Raw genomic sequence first — 27,449 nt, 5'->3', positions numbered from 1 at the left:
ATTTCCTTCTGCAGCTCCGATATGTACAGATGATTGTATCACACTGGTCTCAAATGCAAGTTAACAGCAAAACAGCAATTTTTCTCTAGCTAGCCTGTAATTACAAATGTACACATTTATCAACTGGGCAAACTTTACAACTAGCTGGTGTCCCTTCAACACTGCAGAACGGGATTAAAAGGAGACAGAATAAAGATCCCAGCCTTCACAAGCACAGCCTGCAGCAGAAGACAGGACTCAGGCAAAATACCCATGACAGAAAACGGCCACGGTCAGCAGGATAATGCCATTGATGTTCACTATCGTCCTCCACAAAGGCTTCTCCGAGGTGTCTGTCATCTTCAGCTTCATGGCTGCCTCCTCTTCCTTTGTCATTTTGGGACCCTTCTGCTGGTCCAGACCACAAAACAGGTCATAGGCCCGCCTGAAGCATCCTTTTTTCTCCTCAGGAACTTCTGTTTCAAGGGCAAAGCATAAAAGGATTGTTGGATACAGAAGCAGGAGGCACCAGAAAAGGTTTCCAGGGGAGATGCCATTCCATGAAACATCTGCCATTTTGCAGACATTTCCCAGTTTTCTTGTTTGCAAGAATGAAAATGGTACAAATTTATGTTTGTATAAACATAATTATAAGATGATGTTAATAGATGGATTCTACATCCTTATGATCAGCTTGCCTACGTTTTATCTCTGTTGGGCCCAATGTAAATACATTTTAATTTAGAACAGTCAGAATCAAACAGGAAATAATAGTTTATGAGAGAGAAATGTTAACAATTGGCTGGGGACTGTGACATATGAAGAACATGGAAAACTCACCTCCCAAACACAGAAACTCATGTCTGTTTGCTACATCACTGAAAAGCAATGAGATTGGCATGACTCAGGAGTGCACTGGCTACACCTGGAAACCCCAAGGCTTCACAACAGATCCAGCCATGTGATAAGGATTGGTCTGAATAGTCCCTGATACAAGGCAGCAGTGATCAACACTTCCAGGGCTTAAGATCTGATACTGCTGTGTCGAACCATTCAACTGACCTTGCCATTCAAAGTGGATGCCCACCAAGGGAACTAATTCTGTCTCCTGAGCCCAGGTGTGGCATTAGAGGTAGGCAGACCTGGGTTAGAATCTCAGGTTTGTGACTCACTAGATACAAAATCAAGCCCACTGTGTTTTCAGCACCATGGTCAGGGACCACTGCTCTCCACTCTCCCAGTTCTAAGAATCACAGACTTACTGAATTGGAAAGAACCTCAGTGGTCAAGCACATACATGTGTCAGAACTGGAACCAAAACCCAGCTTTATGGCCTTCTTTTTTTTTTGCTTTTTTGAATTTTATTTTATTTTTTTATACAGCAGGTTCTTATTAGTTATCCATTTTATACATATTAGTGTATATATGTCAATCCACTTTATGGCCTTCTTAATTCACCTCTCATATTCAAGTATACGTAAAGTTGGATAAATAACACCTTCTTCATTAATAAGATTTCCTGAGAGAGTGCCCAGTGTGTAGTAGGGGTTAGGAAGTGTTAGTCCCCTTCCATTCCCTCTCTTTTCCCTCACACACATAAAAAAGATAGACAAACCTCCTTGTACCCCTCCATTTCAGTAAACTCTACCAAAATAGGAGAATGGGGAGGGATTAGCAAGGAGTTGGGCTCACTAACCAGCCCAAGTGAGAAATGCCTGGTTATCTGGGTCAATAAAAAGTTGGGTGGCCTTGAGAAAGTCTTTATGTCTCATTTTCCTCATCTGTAAAATTGGAAGACTTACACTTGCATTATATGCCTTATAAGTATGATGCAGTGCTAAAATGTATCACTAGACTAAAGTATTCATAATTAAAATGTTATGATCATATCAATATCAGTCATGATGACAATGGTGCTGGTGGTGATGATATGGGGATGATGATGATGCAGCTGCAAGTTTCCTCATGCTGCCATTTCTCAGAGAATGTTGAGGGTCACACCTATTGCCTGCAAAAGCCCTCAAGAGATCTTCATTTTTTGAACTTTAATAGGGCAGAGTGTTCAGTCTGATTTCACCATGAGTTCAAGAAACAACAGAATTCAAGTGCTGCCAGGAACCTCAGAAGTCACTAAGCCAGTTCTCTAGTCAGTGTAGGAGTCTCCTCTATGGCATCCCTGTTAGATGCATACTTGCTGCCCACCCCTTTCCAGACAAACACAGTTAGAAAACTCTTCCTTAAGTATCAGTAATGACGGTGATAACTATAGCCAATTCTTATAGTGGAGGATTATGCTTATAGTGGAGGATTATGCTATGAAGTGTAGCCTATCATTTAGAATACTTTTGTGAGGAACTTGACCTTTAGAAAAATGGAATCTCTTGCCCAGGGTAGTAAGTAGAGAATTCAGGATTCAACCTCAGTTCTCCCCAAATCCAAATACCACACAGTTTCTGCACTATCCTGCCTCCATACTTCAAGTTAAATTGGAAGAGTTCTTTCCACCCATCTGTCTTAAGCCTTCCCTGTGGTGCAGAGCTAATCTCTTCTTCCACATTAAAACATGCAAAATATGCCTCATCCATGTTCCTTTCAAATCTGATATTCTCACTCAATGTGGAGACACTTTGAGGGGTGGGAGAAGTAGGGGGCATGTTCACACCTGCCTGGCCCAAGGAAGCAGGAAGGGGCAGCCTTTTTCAATACCATGGCCAGCTGCCTATGGCTCTAGGTTCCTTCCAGCACTTGCAGGGTTACATTTCAGAACTGAGAGGTCTTTAGAGATCTCAGAGCAGACTACATCAGAGCTGGGACCATAGGCAAAGCCTCTCCCTTCCTGGGCCTCAATATCCATGTCTGTAAAATGAGGTGATAAGACCAAACAATCTCTAGGGCCCTTTCCAGAGCTGGTTCTATGAGTTTCCTGATGGCCAGATTCAGACCTTGTTGTGCAGCATCCATGCTCCCCTTCAGATGGAGTGATGAGACCTCCAGCCCAGTACCAGGTAAAACACATATGACCTTGTGCTACCACACTTCTGCACACTGCACATCACCACAACCATCTTCCATGTGTGCACCCCTCCCATCTAGGGAGGAAAAGCTGCAACACAGAAGTTGAGGAAAGCATTGCTCCATGATCAGGATAAGTCTCTTGGCATTGCCTAAGCATTATCTTACTGGACTTCCAGGGAAATTTGATTTTTTAAATATGATGTGGTAAGCCGGTAAGACACAAGACCCTACGAGCCTCTATCCCATCCCCCTGATATCACTAGAACTGACCATAGCTTTGGTTCCAACTTCTTTCAGCTCACAGGCTATGTCGGAAGAGTCCTGAGCCTTCCCTTGTCCCTAGCCAAGCCCCAAACCAAGTCAGGGTGGCATGTATCTCACCCACGCTTACTCACTGAGCACTAAAAACCAGGGACTGAAGAGCTGGGATGATTTGGTATCCCCTTCCTCCCCTTGACCAGACCTTGAGTAAACTACTCAAAACCCACTTATCCATCTCACCCCACACCCCACTCCTCACTCCCCTCTAGTAGAAAGATCTGAGCTTTGATGAGGCACTTAGTGAAGGCTTCAGTAAGGTGGTCTTGCTGTTGGAGGAGTAACTCTTTAGGGCTTAGGAATAGGCTCTGAGCCACAAATCACCTGTTTCAATGGTCTCCTCTGAGGTTTCTTGAATGTCCTCCTCTTCTGCATCCAGGTCAATACGCTCCTCTTTGCTGTTACGCAGGCTCCAGCACAGGCGGTAGAGCTGTGGAGAAAGCAGAACAGGTTAGCAGAAAGATCCAAACAGTGTCTTGGGCCAAGAAGTTGAGAGAACAAAGAGATGTATATCAAGAAAGGAAAAGGAATGTGGCTCTCAATACCATAAAGAACACAGATAACAGTTCCCATCCACAGCACTATCTCTAAATATGCTGGAAATGTGGATATAAATCTTACACACGTGCACACCAGCCCCTATGCTATGTGCATATTCAGAGACTATGAGACTGCCTTGAACATAGAAATGTTTTGAATGAATGATCTCTTGTTACATATGATAAGTGAATTTGTTCCATTTAGCACCTGTGCTGGGAAACAAGGCTAGACACCCATTTATCTAGACCAGCAGTGTAAGATCAGGTTTTCTGTACTATATTATGGGGGGAGAATTGTAGACTCATAAGCCATTTAGAACAGGGAACAGCTGGAGGTGCAGTTTCTATTGACATAAAACCAGAAACTACTTTACTTCAAGAGGAAGCATGGAATTAAATGTGTTTGGGGCTACAATACTTTCAAAAACTGAGACATCAAGAAGCAATTAATACAACATAAAGTGAGCCTGTGACAGATTTGGCCACTAACCATGATGGCGGTTCTGCTGCTATAAAAGCAATATTTGTTTGATATTAAGGTTGGTCACAGTTTTGAAAATTTGGCAGTGAGACTGAAGGTCTCTCAGGGATTCCGTAAGCCCTGTATTTGTCCATGCACCAGAAAGGGATAAACAAAACCCTTTCTCTTTCTCTACAGACAAATGCGATCTTGGGTTAACTCTCTAGCTCTGTTCCTTGGAAAACTGAAAAGGATAGAATGTCACCTGTGCTGGGTTATCAGACTATATTGCTTATGGTAAAAATGACCCATAATTGGTAATCTTCATCTGCATTGGGAGGGCTGCGAACATACCCTAAACCAAGGGTGACATCTAGAGTTAAAGAAGAGTACTTGCGATTTTTAAAGTCTTGAATCAATTAGACTTTGATACTATTTGAAATTTCTTAAATTCTATGGGCAACTGTTTGGAGGCTTAATTGGGAAAAAATAAAGGGTAAATCATACTTCAGATTTCCCTCAACGTGGTGATTTTTATAACCAGGTATGTCCCTTGCTGGGACCCCTGGAAGCTATGACCAGGAGATTGTTACAAGAAATATGTGTTGCTATCTGGGGCATAAGCATCCAAGCCAGGGTGACCCCTGTGCCTGCCCATGTGATCTCATTCCCTTGTACCGAGCTGTCACTTGGGGAGCAGGATCCAGAGAATAGCCTCTGGAGTGAAATGAGGTCTGCTGTGAGGACTCCTGCTGAAGACACACTCGTAACACTGCTCTACTGGGAAACCATGTTTTCTGTCCTGTATCCTTCTACATGACACCAAAAGCAAGGATGGCCTATTTTAGTCATGTGAGTTGGTGACGTCTGATTGAGCCAAAGGCAACCAAGATGGGTGTTGCAGCATGAACATGAAACCAGGGCAGGACAGGTCTCCCAGATGGATACTCACATGCACATCTGGAATGGGCTTGGTGAAGAGGGAGACAGCCAGGATGATGATGAGAGAAATGACAAAGAGGATGATGGCAAAGTACAAGTAGTGTACACCACAGATAATTGTGGGACAGTTGCTGGGCTCCATGCAGCTCCCAGTTCCATAGGCAAACTCAGCAATCATACGGGACACCCCAATCACAAATCCAATGATCAGTCCCCAAAAGGCTCCCTGTGAAAGAAAAACCAGGGTTAAGAAACACTGTATACAGAAAACAGCTGCACATTCACTGTGGGGACAGAGGCAAAAGAATAACAGTGAGAGAAATGAGAGCTCCAGGCTATCTAAAACGGAAACAGTGGAGTTCAGAATACGGCTAGGAATGTTACATCAGGCCTTCAGTGGTTGCGTTTACCACGTTTCAGTAATGTGATTTTACGTAAGTCATAAAACAAGGATTCACAAGATAATGGAGTAAAGTGTCTAATAACTGGTTAGAATAGCAACCTAAGGCCTTAATTCCCTTTAACTTTAAAAATAATTTGAATTTCTCTACCTGCAGCTACTTTTACCATCAGCCTCCAGATTTAGGCACATTCAGATGTACAGCAATTACTTGTGAAGTAATTTGTATTCCTTGAAGACATGGAAAAAGAAATTGGGTCTTTTGGGGACAGAGGAGAAAGGAATTTTCCATCACCCCCTTTTATAGATCCAAAGTCACTGTTTTTAATTTGAGAACATAAAATTATACTGTGTGTTTTTACATTAAATTTTGGGTTTACATATTAGAATTATGGAAAGCCCTTAAGAGACTAGTAACATTGGGGGACAATTTTTCAGGTTTTTAAAAAAACCCTTTCTTTCCTCCCTCCCTCCCTCTCTTCCTTCCTCCCTCCTTTCCTTCCTTCTTTCCTTCCTTTCAGTCAGTTCTCACCTAGAGGACAAGGTCTGAGTCTACAGGTCATATTTTAAGAGGACCAATGACAAAGCAGAGTGAGCACATAGAAGGGTGGCCAAAAGAAGGCTTCGTGATTTTGTCAAGTGTTGGTCTGAACAGCTCCTTTGCTAGCCATCTGTACCCCGACACTGTATATTACAGGTGTGCTAAATTACCAGCTATTCTTTAAACGTGTCATGTATGTTCATGTCTTGTCTCTTTGCACAGGTCATTCTCTCTACCTAGGAGGGCATAGGTTCATCCCTTCCTGGGAACCTTGCCCTAGCTGGAAGGTCTCCTCTCCTTCTGCCTAGACAGAACTGGGTGGGTGCATCCTCCTTGCTGTGGCTGCAGCACTGTGGACACACCTCCACACCAGCACCGACCACACTGCCATGTAATCATGCATTCGCTCCTGTCTCCCCATCTGAACTGGGAGCTTGCTCAGAGAAGGAACCAGGATTCATTCCCTGCGTGTTGCTAATGCCTAGCCCTATGCTGGCATCTGGAAGTGTCTGCTGGATGAATAAATGAATAAGGAAGAAGAAAAAGAGGTCCCGTTTGTCCCTCATACACTTTTTCAGTAAAAAATTTATTTCTTAATTTTAGTTTGTGTGAATAGTATTGATAAAACTCGCTTAGGTTTTCCTTTTCTTTTGGCAATTAGTCTGCTCTTATTCCTTTAGTCTCTATTCTCAAGAGGCTCTTGAAAAATCTGGGGGACTTCCTTGGCAGTCCAGTGGGTGGGAATCCACGCTCCCAATGCAGGGGGACTGGGTTCGATCCCTAGTGGGGGAACTAGATCCCACATGCATGCCGCAATTACAAGTTTGCGTGCCGCAACGAAGATCCCGCGTGCTGCAACTAAAACGCAGCAACAGCCTAAATAAATTAATTAATTAAAAGTAAAAAAAAAAAAAGTTAGTGTAGCTTAAAATTTATTAAAAAGAAAAAAAGAAAAATCTGGGATCCTTTGAAATTTTCCTCAAGACTTGGTCACCCCTCAGCAAACAGAGTGCGAGATGAGTCCTGAGAATCACTTTGCAGTCTCTGTGTGCTACTCTCCAGAGACTCTGGGCCAGGGCTTCTCACCCTCAGCACTGTGACATTTGGGCTGGATAATTTTTTGTGGGGGGAAGTGGGGTAGGAGGGTGTCTTGTGCATTGTAGAATGTTGGTCTCTACCCACTAGATACCAGTAACATTCTCCAAATCATAACAATCAAAAGTGTTCCCAAATGGGAATTCCCTGGCCATGCAGTGGTTAGGATTCCGTGCTCTCACTGCAGAGGGCCCTAGTTTGATCCCTGATCAGGGAACTTTAAAAATCCCACAAGCTGCACGGCGTGGCCAAGAAAAAAAATGTTCCAAAATAATGAAATAAGGGCTTCCCTGGTAGCCCAGTGGTTAAGAATCTGCCTGTCAATGCAGGGGACATGTGTTCAAGCCCTGGTCCGGGAAGATCCCACATGCCGCAGAGCAACTAAACCCGTGCGCCACAACTACTGAGCCTGCACTCTAAAGCCTGCGAGCCACAACTACTGAGCCTGCGAGCCACAACTACTGAAGCCCGCGTGCCTAGAGCCCATGCTCTGCAACAAGAGAAGCCACCACAATGAGAAACCTGTGCACCGCAACAAAGAGTAGCCCCCACTCGCCGCAACTAGAGAAAACCCACATGCAGCAATGAAGACCCAACACAGCCAAAAATAAATTAAATAAATAAATTTTTTAAAAAAATAATGAAATAAGAGAATGTTGCATTTATGATGTGAAAATTAGTCGTCTCATTTCCTAATTAAAGAGATGAATTTAGTGCACCATTAAAAGAAATGTTCCCAATACAGTAGTTATTGGGTGTTTACATACCCAAAAAGCACTCCCTTTAATAACTTGGAATACTTCTGAAGTTAGTTGAAAAGTGGTTATAAATAACTGCCAAATAAAGGAGAACAATGCTAACAAAATGTGTTTATTCCTTTCAGAGTGTCATAGACATGGACATAAAGATATATAGCTATATCTCCTACCAAGGAAATCAAAATAGTAGGATAAACTGAACCTTTCCTTAAGGAATTTTGAAATGTAGGTAATAATCTGGATTTGGGGTATCAAAGCAATTTCTGTTTGACCAAAATTTTAAAATATGAAATATAATTTTAAAATGTTCACAGATACGAAAAAAAAATGTTCCAAGACATCACCAAATATCCCCTGGGAAAGGGAAAAATTACCCCCAGTTGAGAACCATGACAATCTATTCCAATTCTTAGCCTTACTTTTGTTTTTAATATTTATTTATTTGGCTGTGCTGGGTCTTAGTTGCGGCACGCGGGATCTAGTTCACTGACCAGGGGTCGAACCTGGGCCCCCTGCATTGGGAGCTTGGAGTCTTAACCGCTGGACCACCAGGGAAGTCCCTAGCCTTACTTTTTGAAAGCTCTGGTCCATTGCTGAACTGAGTCTGCTTGTGGCCCACTGCAATACCCAGTTGGGCTTCTAGCCACACTTTCCTTACCTGAATTTTAGAAATCTCCCAGTGAACCAGTTTCTGTCAATCCCTATTGAAACGTATTCCAAGATGTGTGCCAATTTCCCTAACTTTCCAAGATCACTTGCAGGTTTAATTCTGATCTCTCAAGGCCACTTATCCATGCACCCAGTTTTGTGTTCCCAGCAAATCTGGACTATGTTCCTAATGGCAAATGACAAAGGAAGAGAGACACGTGTTGTGATTCACACACCTCAACTCTGGGTCACTGCAGTGAAGTGTTTCCCTGATATATATCTGTCTCTGTCCTATTGAGAGAAAGGGGTTGTCTAACCAAAAATACATCATTGTTTATATTGTTTCAGACAGTCAGCTACATAGTCAACACCCCTACCCCTTCCCAATCCTTCCCAGGCATAGAGATGGTTGGATACAGAGACACTGAGCAACATCCCAGTCAGAAGCCTTATCCAAAGGCATTCTTTTCGTGGTGCTTCAAAATCTGCAACGTTGCCCCACTGATGGCCCAAATTCTTCAGCCTGGCTTTCAAAGGGACTGTGCCTAGTCTAACCTTAACCTGCCTTTCCAGCTGAGTCTTCCATTATCCACACACACAAACTCTCTCAACAGGTGAGATTCCTGACAGTCCCTCATCCCTATCCTGCTTGAGTATCACTACTTAGTCCTTCACTGGGCCCTGAAAAGTGCTGGCTGGAAAATCTAGCTCACTGCCGAACCAAGGAGGTAGCCTGTGCTAGAACTTCCTCTGGAGCTGCTCACCCAGGGGCTACAAACTTCCCAGGGAGTGCCATGCAGTTGGGTCAAAATCACCAGGAGTGGATGGAAAACATACATCATTAGTTGGGAATTAATTTGGAACATGCAGCAAAGAGAAGAGGGAAGTCCGAGAGTATGTGAACCCAGGAGAGTCCCATGGTCCCTGGAGGCTTTTCCATATAAACCCTCAGCAGCACATTCATTCCTGCTTAAGATCTCTGGGAAATAGAATCCCTCCCAGAGAATATACAAATCCAGATGGGAATTTCTGTTCCAGAATGATTTTTCTAGACATGTATGATACCTACCTGCTCATTGACTCTCTTGCAGAAAATAGCAAGCAGGAAGACAGCTGCAATGGGTGGTCCCAAGTAACTGGTGATGGACTGGATGTAATCAAAGAGCTGCCCACTTTGTGCTGACTGCACAATGGGGACCCAGGCAATGCTGATGCCAATCAGCACCAGCATGAACAACCTGAAATCAAAGCCCCCACAATAGCGTGTCAATAAATGCCTCCACATGAATAAATATATATCACTGTGTGTATATATATATATATATGTGTGTGTGTGTGTGTGTGTGTATATATAACTAGCAAATATAGATGTACACATAAAAATAGATAGATAGATATAAAGTTTTATATGACCACAGCAAAGAAAAATAATTAGCAAATTCACTGAGACTCTTTTCTTCTGTATTCTGCTTCTTCAGGAAAATCTTCTTCACCTGTAAGTAAAATGCACTTGATTTTCAATAGTAAAGTAGACCCAGTAACCACCAGGAGAGAATCCCACTTTGAGAGGCAGTGGAGTATAGGAACAGAGTATGGACCTTGGAGCCAGCTCTCCTTTTTTTTCCTTTGGCCACGCCACGTGGCTTGCAGATCTTAGTTCCCCAACCAGGGATTGAACCTGCGCCCTTGGCAGCAAGAGCACAGAGTCCTAACCACTGGACCACTAGGGAATTCTCTAGCTTTCCTCCTTTTGAGTTTCACTTCAAGTCCTGAACAGATTGGAGGGTTCCTTATAACCTCTGGATTTAAATAGAAGGAAGGCTGTGATTCTCTTATCTCTCCTACCTGAATTTAAGGCAAGAGTCTTAAGCTAACCTTTGCAGGGCAGTGTTTTCACTCACATATTTCTCCCTCTAAAATGCCCTTCCCACTGCCTCCCATTTACCCAACTCTTATCCACCATTTTGGATGCTGCTCCCCCAGGAGCCTTCCTCAGCTACTGCATGGTGCACTCATCTATCCCTTCTCTGAGCCCTTGATTGCTCTTACAGGTGCCACAGCAAAGTTTGGAATTGTTTCATGTAACTGTAAGTTCATCTAGGACAGGGACAAACCCCTGGGCAGCAGTCATTGGATGCACAAAAAATATATGAGCCCCAACATAATCTCAGGCCAAGAGGTCCAGCCCTGAGCAAAGCAACAAAATGGTTTTCTTCCCATGTTGCATCTTGAGCCTTATAAATAGCAGAAAAACACCAGTAAACTTCTTTCTAAGGAAAACCCAGTCAGGGTAACCGTGCTGCTTCCGGTGAAGCAGAGTGGTGGACTCTGGCCCAGTGGTCAGACCTCCCCTGAGTGCCAGGTGTCTCATCTCCTGAAAGTGGCCTGCCATTTTCCTTTCCTTCCTTTGCCCTAATCTTGCTCATGAGATTTATGAGGTGGCAGCATTCCCTGGGAACCTTTCCCTTGACAGACATCCCAGGGACTTTTTCCACCTCCCCTGAGGAGGTTGGCCTGCCTTAGCCCCATGGAGAGACACAGCAGAGCTTCTGCTAATCCTCTATCCAGAGCATCTGCTCCATGATAATCGGGATAATGGGCACACCTGACCCATGGATTGATGCTTACTGCATTCAGTATCCTGTTGTGCCCATTACAAGCGTGCACATAGCCTGGTATTTTAGACTTTACAAAGCATGTTCACAAGCATAATATCACCAAATCCTCACAATGGTCCTGAAAAATGTTACAGCAAAGGGTCAAGGTACTGGAGGCACCTGGGTCTAAAAGAAGTCCAGTGAGGAGAGCTGCAGTGTGGAGGGCTGAGAAAGAAAGCGTGGGACAGCATAAAGGGCCTTGGACAAGGACTCAGTTGGCCATGGGTTCCAGTCCTGCCTCTGCTTCCTGATTTGGGCAGGAGAAGCCTCATCTTGTTTATTGATAAACTGAGGTTAGATTAAATGATCTCTGATGTCATTTCCTGCTTCAGAAGGACATTGTTTGATGCTCTCTAATTTAAAGTTAAATGCCACTGAAAGCAAATATAACTTGCCACAGAGGTTACTCCCATTCTACCCAGCATGTACCAATCTTCCCCAGCTTGAGGGAAACTCTCTGATCATTCAAGCTTTCTATGGTGCATGACAGGGGGAGCTGAACTTACCTTCCTGCAATCATGAGCTCTTTCTCAGATGCTCTCTTCCGGATCTTGGTGTAGATGTCCATAGTGAAGAGGGTGCTGGCGCTGTTGAAGATGGAGGTCAGGGAGCTCATGAGAGAGGCCAACATGACTGACAGCATCAGGCCTCGAAGTCCTGAAAGAAAAGGAGGTTCTGAGTGGTACATGGAGAACCTCAGCTCTTTTGTGCTTGGAAAGTGTGAAGACTTAGAAAGTTTTTTGCCTTCTTACACCACACCATATTCTCTGATTATCTCTCCAGAAAGATTAGAACTTTAAGGAATGGACTGTAGCTTAAAAATACATTGTAAGCCCACAGCAGTCAACAAAGAGCTAGGGACAAAATACACATGAGGTAAATGCTTTGCTGTTGGGTGATTGATGGTGGTGGCGGTGATGGTGGTGGTGGTGATGGTGGTGTGTGTGTGTGTGTGTGTGTGTGTGTACGTGTTTCCATCTGAGCAGACTTTTACAAGGTCTCTCACTCAAAAGATTAATGATAATGAAGAAATAGTTAAACTAGGATTCAAAAGACAAGGTTTCAAGAAAGTGAAAAGACAGCCCATAGAATGGGAGAAAATATTTGCATATATCTAATAAGGGTCTATTATACAGAATATATAAAAAATTCCTACAACTCTATAATAAAAAGACAAACAACCTAATTTAAAATGGGCAAAGGACCTACACAGACACTCTTCCAAAGAAGATAAAGTGGCTAATAATCACATGAAAAGTTGTTAAGCATCAAGGAAATTCAAATCAAAATCACAATAAAATACTTCTTTGCACCCCCTGGAGGGGCTATAATTTTTAAAAAGACAGATAATAACAAGCATGGGTAATGATGTGGAGAAATAGGAACCCTCATACATTGCTGGCAGTAATGTAAAATGGTACCACCACTGTGGTAAATATTTACTCAAATAGTTAAACATAGAGTTAACATATGACCCATCAATTCCACTCTTAGGCATCTACCCAAGAGAAATAAAAACATAGGTTTGTACAAAAACCTGTACATGGGTGTTCATAACAGTATTATTTATAATAGCCAAAAAGTAGAAACAACACAGGGTCCATCAACTGATAAATGGATAAACAAAATGTGGTATATCCATCCAGTGGAATATCACTTTTAAAAAAGGAATGAAATACTAGTACATGCCTACAACATGGATGAACCTTGAAAACATTATGCTAAGTGAAAGAAGCCAGACACAAAAGGACAAATATTGTACATGATTCCATTTATATGAAATGTCCAGACTAAGCAAATCCATAGAAACAAAAAGTGGATTCGTGGTTGCCTAGGGCTGTGGGGTGGCTAGGATGAAACATAGAGTGATTGCTAACGGGTACAAGATTTCTTTGGGGCATGACGAAAATTGTCTAAAATTGACTGTGGTGATAGTTTCACATCTCTGTGAAATACTAACCAAGGAGAGCACGAGGTTGTCCCTACTGAGGCTAGGAGGCCAGGCCATGCTGAGGGCCCACTATTGAGAGTACAATCCCAGAAGTAAAGGTAACCTTAGGGGTCACCTAGGCCTACCACCCATCTGACACACAAATCCTTTCCACAACTTTTCTTCTGCCTAAACCCTGCAGCAACAGGAGCCTGCTCCCTCTTGGACAGTCCTAACTAGGCAGATATCTGCCTGTTGATAGCCTCAGCCACCCACCAGAAGCGGTATTACTCTTCATCCACTTTTCCATCTTTCACATATTCAAAGACAACTCATATTCTCTTGAACTCTCTCTTCTCCAAGCTAAACATCTTCAGTTTCTTGTACTATCCCTGTATAATAGAACTTGACATATATCTCTACTAAACTTCAGCTGGTTAGCTTTGAGTCAACATTCCTGCTTCTTGAGATCTTTTTGGAACATGGTTCTGTCACCTTCTAGGTATTGTATCTGTAAATAATTTTATAGCTGTGTTTTCATCTACAGCCTCACAAGAAGAAAAATAAAGGTTGCCTATTCTGATTATTTTGTCATTTGTTGGGACATTTTTTTTAATGGTCCCACTTGAGTGTCTATCATGTAGACTACAGACTATTGGAGCTATAGTAGGAGTTATAAAGACCATCTCATCCAACTATCTCATTTTTCAATTAATAAAACAAAGATCCATTTCAAGGAGTCAGTAGGTAAGGCTTCAAGTCTTAGTTCTGCCATTCGCTCGGAGTTACTTTACCAGTTAATTGCTCAGCTGCGACAGAGTTTTCTTCCCTCTGTATGATACTCTTCTCAGACTCACGTTCATTTATTCACACAACAAATATTTGTTTAACATAATTTTAGAGCAGTCCAGGCAACAAGTAACGGTATATCAGAGTAGAGTGATGGCGATAACAAGAGAAGGAGGTAGATGAATATAAGAGATACTTAGGAGGTAAAATGGACAGAATTTGGTGATGGATTGGTGGGGGAATATTTACTGACTGAGTGAAGGAGGCTGAATCTGCAAATGAGACAAAAAGGAACAGCTGGAAAGGATGGGGGCAGGGGGCGGGGGGGGAAGACAAACAGAAGAGGATAGTGTTATGGAATCCAAGAGAAGGGAATAACTCAAAAAAGATGAGTGATCAATAATGCTGAATGCTACTGAGGGACCAATGGAAAATATCTATTTGATCTAGCATGGAGAGATCATTGGGGAATCTGGTGTTTACAGAAGCCAGATTCCAGCCAAATGGGAGGAACGACAATGGTACATGCAAAAGCAGCATTTTGGTGTCCTATGTGCCACACAGCTTTCTGTCATGCACAATCCACTCTAGCACAGTATTCAGAGCTACAGTCCTCACCCAGGATCTGCCAGTCTAAGGAAATAGCATAAGCACGCCACAGAGGCCAGAATCCCAGCCAGAACTCTAAAAGAGCCATGATTCTTGTTAATTGCAACCTTAATTAATAAGCAACCCAGCTCAGTGGAATAGTTAACTATTACTCCCATTTTTATAGAAGTTGAATGCAAAGGGTTTGCCCAAGGTCATCTATCCAGTCTGTGGTTTAAAAAAAAAAAATCCAAATTCCTAAATTCTAGTCTTCAGCTGAGTTAACCATGCCAGACGCTGAGTTACTGTGTGGCCTTGGAAAAGTCACTTTCTCTCTGTAGGCCTCAATTTCCCCAACTGTAAAATGAACAGGTTTGACTAGATGGTCTCCATGTTTCCTTTCAGTAATAAAATTTTATGTTTATTCTAAATTTTCCTGATCAATACCTTTGAATTTTTTGTCTCCTGGGACCCCTAACCTAATGAGATTTCCATCCCTTAAGCCAGAATTAGATTTTTCTTCAACATGAAGATGAACAGTAACCATACAGGTCTACCCCAAAACTAACTATTCTGGACTCTAAGTATTCACTTTCTTAGGACACCACATTCTGTATAATGAGAAACCCCCTTGTATCCAATCTACCTACTGCCTTGAACTTCCTCATTCTAGAGCTAAAATTGCTCTTTGCCTTTCTCTCCATGTTTTTCTTTGGAACAGCCTGGAAGTCAATTCATTCTCCAGGTAAAACTCCATTTAGTTCAAGCCTCATGTTAATGTCTGTTGGAGAGCATCGAAAGACTTTCTAGATGAGCATGAAAAAGTCGTGTTTTTCCCTAACATGTTTTCAGATCATCTCCTTTCCATGCCTGACTGATGGACAAGTGCCAGGACTCATGGAGCCCAACCAAGCCAGATGTCTCCTCCCTACTAAGGCAAGACCTGCTCAAAAACTGAGGATGCCCGGAATGAGGCTTTCCCTACTAGCACCCCAGGCTCAGAAACGGCTTTGCCCCAGAAGGCCCACAGACCGCTATGTAGATAGAGCCCAAGCCCAATCAGCCTCCCAAGAAAGACCCTGCCAGCAGGGACAACTCTCACCATTGGGCATGAGCTCCACCACCAAGGTCGGGTAGGCCATGTTGGTACAGCCAACCTTGGTGCCGCAATATTTCTCACACTCCGAGGGCACAGTGCAGGCAATTTTTTCTGAGGAGAGATGAAGAGTCATGTCAGCAAGCAGACATCCGGGAACTATTTCCAAGATTCACCTTCTTAAGACAGGGCTTCAAATAGGACGTTCCTGCCCATGGCCCTCACATGGTTCCACAAAGAGCACAGCTCCCACTAAGCCCTTCCATGCCATCCCCCTGCCCTGCTGGTCCTGACCATTCCCAAGCTCTGCCTGGGGAGGAAAGACAGTTCCTAGGCAGATGAGGGAGAAGCAAAGAAATGCTTACGTAGGAAAGGAGAGGGCATGGTCCTCAGACTTTAGCTAGCTACTCTGCTCAGCAGTGACTGTGTTCTTGTTTCTCCTGAAGATCACAGTGACTTGCTGTTCCTAATTTTGAGGTTTGTTTTCAACAGCTCTTGCAAGTAGGGTTGAACATCTAGACAACTAAGGGAATTCCCCAGCGGGAGGAATGTGGGGTAGAACTTCCCAGATGTGGAAAATCTGGGCTAGAAATAGAAAGGCAGTAACCTGGGAGGGGAAGGGGACATGACCTAGAGACTTGGAGGAAGTTCTAAAAACTTCTATAGAATTCAGATCTACACGCATTTATTAGGTACCTACTACAGGTAGGTCATTTAGTGCTGCCCCATATAGTACCAAATCATCACAGCACCACCTCAAATATTTGTCTGTGTGTTATATCCATTATACTTTAAAATCTTCAGTTAGATATATTTTTCTCGTGACAGGTGAGCCAGTATAGGAGGGTGAAAGCACTATTAGGAGCATGTAGCCAACGGCAACAAGTGGCCCCAGACTGTCTTGTCTTCATTTTGGAAGGTGCTCATCAAACTTTCACTCTGTGGTGCTCTCTTTTTGCCATTATTTTATATTCCAGGAAACAGTTTGGACCTATGATGGCTGACCGAAAAACACACGCAAACGGAAGTGTAGGAGAGGCCACAAACAGGCCAAGGAAGAATCTAACACCCTGGATAGCAAAGTGCAAGGCTCGGGGCCGCTTCACAGAAATGGTCCAGGAAACAGGGCAGCAAGCAGTTAGAGACTGGCTGCGGTCCTTTGACATTAAGGGCATCATACACACTACTATAGCCTGGGGGTTGGGGAGAAGACAGAGCAAAAAATAAGTAAATATTAGCTAGAAGAAGCTATAGTTGGAGGCACGTCATGACTTCAGAGAATTTGCAAAAGGGGAAAAATAATTGCCAATGTAAAGAACCAGGGAACACAACTCCACACATTCTGCAGCCTCAAGTTGCTCACTGTCTGGGGCAGGGGGATACAATAATGCTTGGTAATCATGGCAAGAAAAGAAGAGGGCAGAAAAAAAGAAACAGGGATCTACAGGACTTTAGAAGTGACTTGGAGCCAGGAAAATGGAAGAGAGAGGCCAGCAAGTCCAGCAGAAGGCATCACCTGTGTACAGGATGCGGCTGATCATCCCTGGCATCACCATGAGGAACATGGGCAGCAGCTTCAGGTACCCACACATGATGCAGCCAGCCTTCACGTGTGACATGTTTTTGGCCGAGAGGCACCGCTGCACAATGACCTGCCCGGGAAAGCCCAGTGAGGGAGGGGTGTAGGCAAGAGACCCCACAACAGGCTCTAACCACCCCAGCTTCCCCCACCATCCCGGGTCTTTGGCCTGGCACTCTGATGTCACCGAGGCTCAGCAGCCCTCAGACCACGTGAGCCCTGCCCTACCTTTCCCAGCCCCACAAGCCACAGGCAAACAGGAGTCTCTGTAGCACCCTGGGGAAGACCCTCTCCTCCCAACACATCCAGCATGGGTACCTGATCTGTGCACCAGTACCACAGGGCGAGGATGGACAACCCAAAGATGAGCCCAGGCCATGGCAGGTCTCCCTTGAGAGGATCTCGGAAGATGTGGAAGGAGTCAGCCCTTGGGGTGTAGCATTCTTTCTTGATGGTGGTGTTTCCATCAGAAATCACAGTTGGAATGGCATTCATGTATTTCGTCATGAAGGCATCATACCCTCCCACTTCGTGAAAAGCTGGAAAACAGTGGTAACATAAGTCAACATCATGAAATTCTCAACTCTTCATAGCAGTTTCTTCCTGTGGATGCCTGAGAAACCCACAGCCAGAGCCCTCACTGTGGGGTCTTGGGCAAGTCATTGTCCCATTCTGGGCTTCAGCTTTCTCATCCATAGAATGGGATTATTAACCCTGCCCAGCCCCCTCAGGGGGCTACTGTGAGGGTCCAAAGCAACAACCTGTGAAAGTACTCCAACCATAAACTTCTTTACAAAGGGAAAGTATTTGAATTATTAAAAGAAAGACCTTGCTTTTGAACCAGATTCAAAGACTCTGTTTTTCCCCTCACCCCCTGCTATCAGCAGTGGCCTTTGGGATTCTGGACACAGACACAGATTAGGCCCCCAGTCCCAGCAGTGTGGTGGGATGGGAAAGAATGGGTGAGGAAGTCTGGAGCCCTGCCACCTCTTGGCTGTGGGAATAAGGCATTCCAGACCCTGTGCTGCAGAATAAGGCATTCCTTTCCCCTGCTCCAGACCCCTGAGGACCACCGGGGAAAATCAAATGGAAGCTCTTGGAAAACATTGCATAGAGAGAGGATAAGAAGCTTCAGAGGACACACAGAGAGCATAGGCCCCCTTAAAAATAAAATGGCATTTTATGTCCTCCCATAACAAGTACCTCTATTTGTAGGGTTTCCAGTCTTGTCCTTAGGATTTCATAGACAAATAAAATTTCAAAACTGAGAGGACGGGGATTACAGAGTGGCTGATTTTTTTTTTAACATCTTTTTTGGAGTATAATTGCTTTACAATGTTTTGTTAGTTTCTGCATATAACAAAGTGAATCAGCTATATGTATACATATATCCCCATATCCCCTCCCTCTTGAGCCTCCCTCCCACCCTCTTCATCTCACCCCTCTATGTGGTCACAAAGCACCCAGCTGATCTCCCTGTGCTATGCAGCTGCTTCCCACTAGCTATCTATTTTACATTTGGTAGTGTATATATGTCCATGCCACTCTCTTACTTCGTACCAGCTTCCCCTACCCCCACCCCCACAGTCTTCTCAAGTTCATTGTCTACATCGGCGTCTTTATTCCTGTCCTGCCCCTAGGTTCATCAGAGCCTTTTTTTTTTATTCCATATATATGTGTTAGCATACAGTATTTGTTTTTCTCTTTCTGACTTACTTTGTGGCTGATTTTTTAAATTTTACCAAATCAAGAAATAAATAAGAAAATGGTCATTCATAAAAGAAAGGACATTTAACATCAAAATGTAGATGACATAATCTGAGATTTAAGATGCAACATTTAAATATATTTAGCCTAATAGATATTTAGCCTTATCCTTTTTAAGTCCAGTTTCTCTGTGGAGAGAAGACCTCTCGTGACATCAGCGGCCCACACTGGGGCCCACTGGCCCAGACTGTCTAGAGAGGGCAGCAAGGAATCCAGGTATTGTCTGGGCCGGGCCCAGCCTGAAACCTCCAGGGCTAGGGAAGGTGTCCCTTGCACACCCACAGTGACTGCCAATCTAGGCCAGTCTACTCCCCTGGGGAGAGCAGAGCATACCCAGCTCACTGTCTAGGACAGCAGCAGACAGGGAGGCTGGACTTGTTTTTTCTCCCTGGGCCTCTACCTCTGCCCCCCGACCTCCTCAGCCTGCCCCAGCCCCACTTACCAAACCCAGTCAGGATAAAAGACCCCACCAGCATGATCACCGTCTGCAAGGTGTCCGTGTAAATCACAGCCGCCAGGCCCCCTGAGCAAGCAAAGGAGACAAGGCATCTAACCTCAGGTAGGAGGGCAACCTGTCAGCCCACCTCTTTTCCCCACCCTCACCGCCACCTGCACTCCTCTCCCTCTGCACACCTTCTGCACCCCTCAGTCTGCCTTCCTTTCCTTCCCTCCCTTGTCCTGTTACAGAGGTCTGCCACCCAGCATGTTCCAGTATCTCCACTTTTCACAGAAATGCTGGAAGGGCCTTGGGGAGAGAATGTTTCTCCCTATTTGAGGACGGAGAGCTTGATGTGACCGCTTTAAGCCAGGAAATGGCTATGGTGAGAAGCATCTGCGCAAACAAAGGCAGGGAAGAGCAAAGAGCTGACATCTCTACAAGATGTCTGGGGACATAACCAAATCAGTCCACTCTCTCTTCTCTCAGGCCATCTGAGTAACTTCTTATCCCCAGCACCATGGGGCTCCAGCTGGGCAGCAAGCTCCGTCGCTGGCCCTGGCTCCCCTAACTGGGCAGAGCAACCTCTGCAAAGGTGCCCCATGGTCACTAGTGCCGCCGGCTTCTCCGGTCACCTCTGGAGCCTTCCTCTAAGGTCTCTGTGTGTCACTCCCTCCCTTCCTCCCTACAGTGCCTCCCAGTCCCTGTCACATCAAATCCAAGGCCTCTGTCTGGCTTCCAAGGCCCCCGCACTGTGACCCCACTTGAACTATCAGGTCTTGGCATCGTCTACACCCCCCACCCTCAGCTACCTCCCATTGATGCCCCTCCTCCAGCTGAACTCATCTGCTTGCTCACCCTGCCCCGGCACTGCCACTCCCATTCCTGACTCCATTCCCTTGCTCACACCTCTCCCCGAGCCTGGCACTCCCTCCCTGCTTCTCCCGACTCAGCCAAGTTCTCTCCACAACCTGCAAAGCCAAACCCTGTCCCACCTCCTGTAAGAAGCTGTCCTGACTGTTCCCACCAGCACTGGATTTTTCTGGGGCCACCTACAACTGTTTCCTCGAACTGTTTCCTGGGTGGATCTCTTCCTTGAGAGGAGAAGCCACGTCTTCACAAGTGCCTAACCCCAAGCTGGGCTTGGGCTGAGTCATTCGAGGGGACTCACCTGTGATTGTGTAAAGGGCAGTGATTACCAGTAAGATAAAGATGGCCAGGTACAGATTCAGGCCCAAGGCCAGGTTGATGAATATGGCCCCAGAGAAGATGTCTGCCTGGAAGGAGAGAAGAGGTGGGGCTGGGGAGAGAGGGGCCACTGGCTGCAGGGTGCACGGGGCCTGGCTGAGGCACGTCAGCGGCAGGGACGAGGGAGGAGAACTTGGAGGGATTAGCAGAAGCCAACTCCCAAGTAGTGCCGATGCCTGTGATTTCCGAGGCTCCACGTTGGCCCACACCCCTTTGCCCTTTGGCTGAACTCCCACAATTAGAGGTTCATATTTTTATCCCCAGTTGAGAATATGAAAGACAAGTAGTGTACAATTCCATGTATACAAGGTTTCTAAAATAGTCAAACTCATAAAATCTGAGACTGGAATGGCTGTTACCAGGGGCTGGAGGAAGGGGGAGTTATTAATCAACAGGTATAATGTTTCAGTTAAGTAAGATGAATAAGCTCTAAAGATCTGCCATGCAACATCGTACCTAGTCAACAATATGTATTATACACTCAAAACCTGTCAAGTGGCTAGAGGGCAAGCTAAGTGTTCTTACCTCAATAAAATAAAAATAAAAACAAAAGGAGGACTTTCCTGGTGGCACAGTGGTTAAGAATCTGCCTGCCAATGCATGGGACACAAGTTTGAGCCCTGGTCCAGGAAGATCCCACATGCTGCAGAGCAACTAAGCCCATGCACTACAACTACTGAGCCTGCGCTCTAGAGCCCATGTGCCACAAATACTGAGGCCCACGCGCCTAGAGCCCACGCTCCGCAACAAGAGAAGCCACTGCTATGCGAAGCCCATGCACCACAACGAAGAGTGGCCCCCACAAACCGCAACTAGAGAAAGCCCGTGCGCAGCAACAAAGACCCAACACAGCCAAGAATAAATTAATTAATTAATTAATTAATTATTAAAAAAATGATATGAATACCTGAGAGTCATGCTCTATTCCTAAATTTCCCAACAAGATTTATTCAAGATGATAATAGATATTACAAGATAAAAAAAAAAAGAATTCCATAGTCAAAGAGGTCTGTGAAATACTGGATTAAATAAAGTTAAAGCAGTTTCTTTACCACACAACTTCTCTGAGCCTCTAATATACTGTGAATCCCCAGGAGGAAAACATAGTAAATGACCCTTCACAAACTTATATAACTGTGGAACTCTGTTTGCCAAGGAACAACTATTAACACCTTGAGGTTCCTCCCAACCCACTTTGTAGACTGCTGCTATAGGCTATTATCCTTCATTTACACCTCAGTGTAAAAGGTTTATCTGATCTATTCCCAAAAGCAAGTTTGAGTGCTGGAGTCCATGAGAGGGAAATCCCGCCTCACCCTGGAGTGGAGAGAGATGTTAGCTACATCATAATTTTATCTCCTCTGCACAGATGGGATCCATCTTGACTCAGACACAACCAGAGCATCACCACGAACCTCTTGTGTGGCAGGCTTGTTGATAGGTGGTTTTATCTAGATTATCTCATGTAAATTTAGGGAGAATTGCTCCCTCTTCACCCCCAAATTCACCAGTTCTTGATGCAGTTCTTTTTCTCCCTGCCTCATTTAGCTCCATAAAGAACCTTCTACTTGGCTGGATGGATATATGGCTATACACACATCATGTAGTAAAAATATTAAAAAATAGACCAGAAGAATACATACCAAGTTCAAGATAGTGTTTACCTTTTAAGAAGGAAGGAAATAGGGTCAAAAGGGTATAGATATGCCTTATCTGTTATGTTTTATTTCTTTTTAAAAAAAAATGATAAGCTGTTTAGATCTACAGAATCCTGGTGGTGGTATTAGTATAGTACTTTACTGTATGTTTGAAGCATTTCATTACTTTTTTATTTATAAAAATCAGGGACTGGATAGGGAATATACCACCAACTTTGATATAAAAGAACTCTCCTCTAATCCTATGAGATCATTTATTTCACAGCTCATCTCAGAATGCTCCTTCTCTAAACTACTCTTAGCTCTTAATAAAGAAGAAAAAAAGGAAAGAAGGAAGGAAAGAAGGGAGGTAGGGGAAAAGGGAGGGAGGGAGGGAATAAGGGAACAAGCAAATTTCCCCAGTGCTGCTAAGCAAAACTAACTTGAAGTGAACTAAACAATTATGGTCCTCTAGGCCAGGGGTCAGCAAACTTTTTCTGTAAAGGCTCACTTCATACATGTCTTAGGCTTTGCAGGCCATACAGTTGCTTTCCAACCTGCTCAAGACTGCCTGCCGTTGAAGCTTGAAAGCAGCCGTAGATGATACATCAATTAATGGGCATGACTGTGTTCCAATAAAACTTTATTTACAGAAACAGGAAGTTGGATTTAGCCCACCACTTTGAAAGTCTGGCTGAACAAGCTCCATGGAACTCACAGGGGACAATAAATACAGATCCAGTTGGAAAACCTCTTACAGTAACAGTCTCTGACCATAAGCCTTGGGTAGTTTGTTTAGTCTCAGCTCTAATGTTTGAAATCCTGGGATTTTACATGTGTTCATTTGCTGCCCATTCTAGTCCTAGTTGTATCTGAGCACCCAGTAGATCTTGCCTGGCAATGAGGTTTGAGATGGAGAGCCCCATTACTCAGATTTCTCTTTCCATTTGTGAGTGAATGAACCAGGTGATAAGCATTCAAAACTTAAGCAAGCTCCGAAGCTCTTATTTTCACCCAAGGATCCAAAACAGATAGCATAGTTGCTATAAAAGTTTATTACAGTTGTGATCTGTGATAATAGCCCCAGGAAATATAAATAGGGACATTTGGTCATCACATGTAATTCATAAAATCTGAGGCTTTATCTCAAGTGATTGTGCACGTTTGAATAAGACAGATAATGCCAGGAAATTTTACAGAACAGAATGCTTCTCCGAACTTGGTAAGGCAGGGTGCTGGGGAGGAGTGGGTGGGCGGGAAGGAGCCTATAAAATTCAGGATTACATGGAGGAATAATCAAGTCTGGGTGGAATAATCAAGTCTGAGTCTCAGAAACCAAAAGGACATAGCCACAAGATGGCAGCCATAGTCAAGACTCCACACCACCCCTGTTCAATGGCCTGGGCCACATCTGGGACTCTCCACCTGAAATGCATTTCACTTTTTCTCTCCTATCAATTACATGCCCACTGGATCCCTGCATCCTCCCAAAGCCTTCCTGGTAGGTCCCTGATTGTTCCCTGTCTGGACATGGATATCACAAGGCCACTCCTCTCTTCTTACCCATGCCTACACACACACACAACAATAGTGATTAATCTCCGTTTGTGTGCAATGTAAATACTTGATTACCTTACTTTGTTAACTAACAATTCTTTCCTTTTGTTCATAAGCCCTGAATTCGTGTATCTTAATGTGAGCTCCTAGCAAGTACAGTCAATATCAGTGCAATCCTTTTAAAGATTTCATGCTCTGTGACCCATGGTGAACCTGAAGTCAGCCAAATTTACAAAGTCTTGCCTGTCTGACCCTTCCCTGTCCTTCCCCACTGCCTAGATGTCCCACCTGCAGATCCCTTATACACCCAGTGTGCAGCTGATGTTCTCCCTTTACAGTCCTCTCAAATCCTACTCTCAGAAACTCATTTAAATTGGAAGGTCACTTAACTGGCTATTTAAATTTTCCCCAAGGTCTTGAATTTTGACTTGTTTGTACTGGACTTAGAAGGCCAGGGGACATAATGTCAAAAGGTTTTGATTCAGTATCAGGGACTCTGCTTCTCAATCTAGTTCTGCTACTGTTTGACCCCACAAAGCCCCTTCTCTTCTCTGTAAAATGGGAGCATAGATCATAGAACTAGATGATCTATCCTGTTATCCTATGCCTTCATCCCATCCAAGCACAGAGCAGAATTGTGAGAACACAGACACTGGGACTAGAGAGACCCAGACTCCAGTCCTGGCTTTGCAATACACTAGCTATGTGATTTGGGACAAATTACTTAACTTCTCTGAGACTCAGTTTTCTCCTCCATCAAGTGGAAAATTAAATAAAAATCCTCACCTGCACAGAACTCTTATGAGGACTGGAGATGGAATAAGTTAAGCCCCTACTGGAGACTAAGTAAAGCTATTGGCACCAAATAAAAGGCAGCTATCATCCTTCGTGTGCATTATTCAAGGGTTTGCTGGCTCTGGGCAGCAGGTGGAGCTGGTAGGACATTGGGCAAGGCCTCCAGTAAGGAACCGCAGAAATCACACAGAAAGAGGGCAGACCATACTAAGTACTGTTCAAAAGTAAAATTCAGAAAAAGCCATCTGCTGGGGGATGGACTCCATCAGGGTCTGAGCTGAGGGAGGCTGCCCCTCAGGTACCTGGGGGCTCCCAAGTCCAGGGAGGTTTAATCAGTAACCTGAACAATAGGTGAGGTAATTGGGAAGGCAGGCAAAGACGTTGAGCAGTAAGATTATTTTTATGACTACTGCTACACCAGCTCCAAGGGCAAAGCTCAGCCAACAGACTTTCACCGACCTGAACTGTGGACTTGGAGAAGGCTTGCTTCCAAGAAAGAGAATCCCAGTGCCCTCCTCTACATGCTTAGTAGACAGGTGCTATCTCACAAGCTGAACCAAGGAGCAAGGAGCAGTTCCCTCACCAACCTCCACTAGTGCCAGGGTCACCTCCCCACCCTCCCACTTACATTCCTTTTCTCCTCTTGCACCTGACCTTCCCTGCCTCAGGAAGCCCGATTTCTCTACCCCTCCCAGCAACTCCCAGTCCAGGCTATGCACACCAGTCTCCAAGGAAATAAGACTGAAATGCCCAGGTTTTTCATCTTGTAATTAAAAACTACCCTGAAGGAAAGGAGGAGAAAGTGAAGGAGGTGGAATCACCACATAGGCAGGGAAAGCACACAGGCACCAGTCAAGGGCAGTAGCACTTTATGTCAGGAAGCTGGGCAGGGAGGGAGCAGTAAGGCTGGGTGTCAGTCCCAACTCCAAGACAAAGCCCAATCCTGGAGCACATGTTCCCACTGAGACCATTCAGTGGGGACATGAAAGTCTCTTCAACAAATGGTTCTGGGAGAACTGGACTTTACTTCACATCATATACAAAAATCACTCAAAATGGATCAAATATCTGAATGTAAGAGCTAAGACTATAAAACTCTTAGGAACAAACCTAGAATTCAATCTTCATGATCTTGATTTGGCAATGGATTCTTAGGAATGACACCAAAAGCATGAGCAACGAAAGAAAAAACAGATAAATCAGACTTCATCAAGATTTAAAACTTTTATGCATCAAAGGACACAAAAGAAAGTGAAAAGACAACCTACAGAATGGGAGAATATTTGCAAATCATGTATCAGATAAGGGTCTAGTATTCAGAATATATAAAGAACACTTTCAACTCAACATCAAAAAAGACAACCCAGTCAAAAAAAAAAAAGTGTATGCATGTAGAAAGTAATAACATAAAAGTGAAAAATTATTGTGGTAGGCTGAAGATATATATATACATTTCCTCTAAAGAAGCAATAGTCAAATGCAATGTGTAGATTTCATTTGAATCCTGATTCAAACAAATCAACTGTAAGAAGACATTTTTCAGATAATCAGGAAAATCTGGATATGGACCAGGTATTAAACTACTTAAATTAAGAAATTACTATACATTTTGTTAAGCATGATAATAGCACAATTGTTAAGTTCTTTAAAAGTTAAAGGTGCATTCCGAAGAATTTACAGTGAAATGACATGATGTCTGGGATTTGACTTAAAATACTGTTGGAGAAAAAAGGTGGAAGGGGAGAGATGAACCAAGAATGGCAAAATATTGTTCATTGTGAAAGCCAAGTGATGAGAATTAGGTCCATTAGTACTCATTATACTATTCTATCTCTGCTTGTGTATGTTTGAAATTTTCCAAAATTAAAAAAATTGAAAATGTTATCTAATATTGTTGTTTTCTCACTTTTAAGTAATCAGGGCAATAAAAGCACGAGCTGCTATTTTTTCATTACCCTAACTAACTAGAGGAGAAGGCTCAGTTCAGATCCAACTGACTCAGATTTCAGCCAGGGCAGATCTTTTACGAGTGCTGAGATTGGTCCAATCTCACCTTTAGTGCTAGATGAGGAAGGACAAGAAAAAAGAGGAAAATTGACGATAGTCAATGAGATAACCCCTCTGATAGAGCAGTGAGTACTTTGTAACTGCTGGCTAAGGGGGAAAGCTGGAACCACTTCCTATGTGAGCACAGAAAATGCCATTTCTCTCTCTGCCCTTGGATTTGGCAATGGATTCTTAGAAATGACACCAAAAGCATGAACAACAAAAGGAAAAAACAGATAAACTAGACTTTATCAAGATTTAAAACTTTTATTCATCAAAGGACACTACCAAGAAAGTGAAAAGACAACCTAAAGAATGGCAGAAAATATCTGCAAATCATATATCTGATAAGGGCCTAGTATCCAGAATATATAGCCTTCTTCTCTAGCTAGGTTAGGGTGCTGAAGCAATCCAGGGAGCTTCTTACAGGGAGCATCGATGGTTCTCATGTTCATCATCATCATATCTTACATCCCAAAAACGTTTCATGTTTTCAAGAAAATCCATTTGATCCTCACTACCACCCAGGGAGGTAAGCAAGGCAGAATTTTTATCCCCATCCTACTCACAAAGAAGCTAAGCTCCAGAGAAGTAAAGCAATATGCTACTGGCCCCAGGTCACCGCTGGC

At 43.9% G+C, this 27,449-nt stretch overlaps 1 protein-coding gene across 2 annotated transcripts in view; it reads right to left on the bottom strand.

Moving 5' to 3' along the window:
* Positions 1 to 237: 237 nt before the first annotated feature.
* SLC5A1 (solute carrier family 5 member 1) overlaps positions 238 to 27,449 on the bottom strand; it is a 51,362-nt gene continuing 24,150 nt past the window's right edge. For both annotated transcript variants that reach the window (XM_019950562.3, XM_019950563.3), the window contains 10 exons: positions 20,709 to 20,814; positions 19,544 to 19,624; positions 17,653 to 17,873; positions 17,272 to 17,407; positions 15,762 to 15,869; positions 11,859 to 12,009; positions 9,765 to 9,933; positions 5,264 to 5,479; positions 3,637 to 3,742; positions 238 to 455 (listed from right to left, as the gene is read on the bottom strand). In XM_019950562.3, the coding sequence (XP_019806121.1) occupies positions 238 to 455; positions 3,637 to 3,742; positions 5,264 to 5,479; positions 9,765 to 9,933; positions 11,859 to 12,009; positions 15,762 to 15,869; positions 17,272 to 17,407; positions 17,653 to 17,873; positions 19,544 to 19,624; positions 20,709 to 20,814 (1,512 nt within the window). The remainder of the gene's footprint in view (positions 456 to 3,636; positions 3,743 to 5,263; positions 5,480 to 9,764; positions 9,934 to 11,858; positions 12,010 to 15,761; positions 15,870 to 17,271; positions 17,408 to 17,652; positions 17,874 to 19,543; positions 19,625 to 20,708; positions 20,815 to 27,449) is intronic.

The sequence above is a fragment of the Tursiops truncatus genome, chromosome 13 (assembly GCF_011762595.2).
Source record: "Tursiops truncatus isolate mTurTru1 chromosome 13, mTurTru1.mat.Y, whole genome shotgun sequence".
In the NCBI taxonomy this organism is placed as follows: domain Eukaryota; kingdom Metazoa; phylum Chordata; class Mammalia; order Artiodactyla; family Delphinidae; genus Tursiops; species Tursiops truncatus.
Note: the sequence above shows the minus strand (reverse complement) of the source record. Positions and strands in the feature narration are given on the sequence as shown.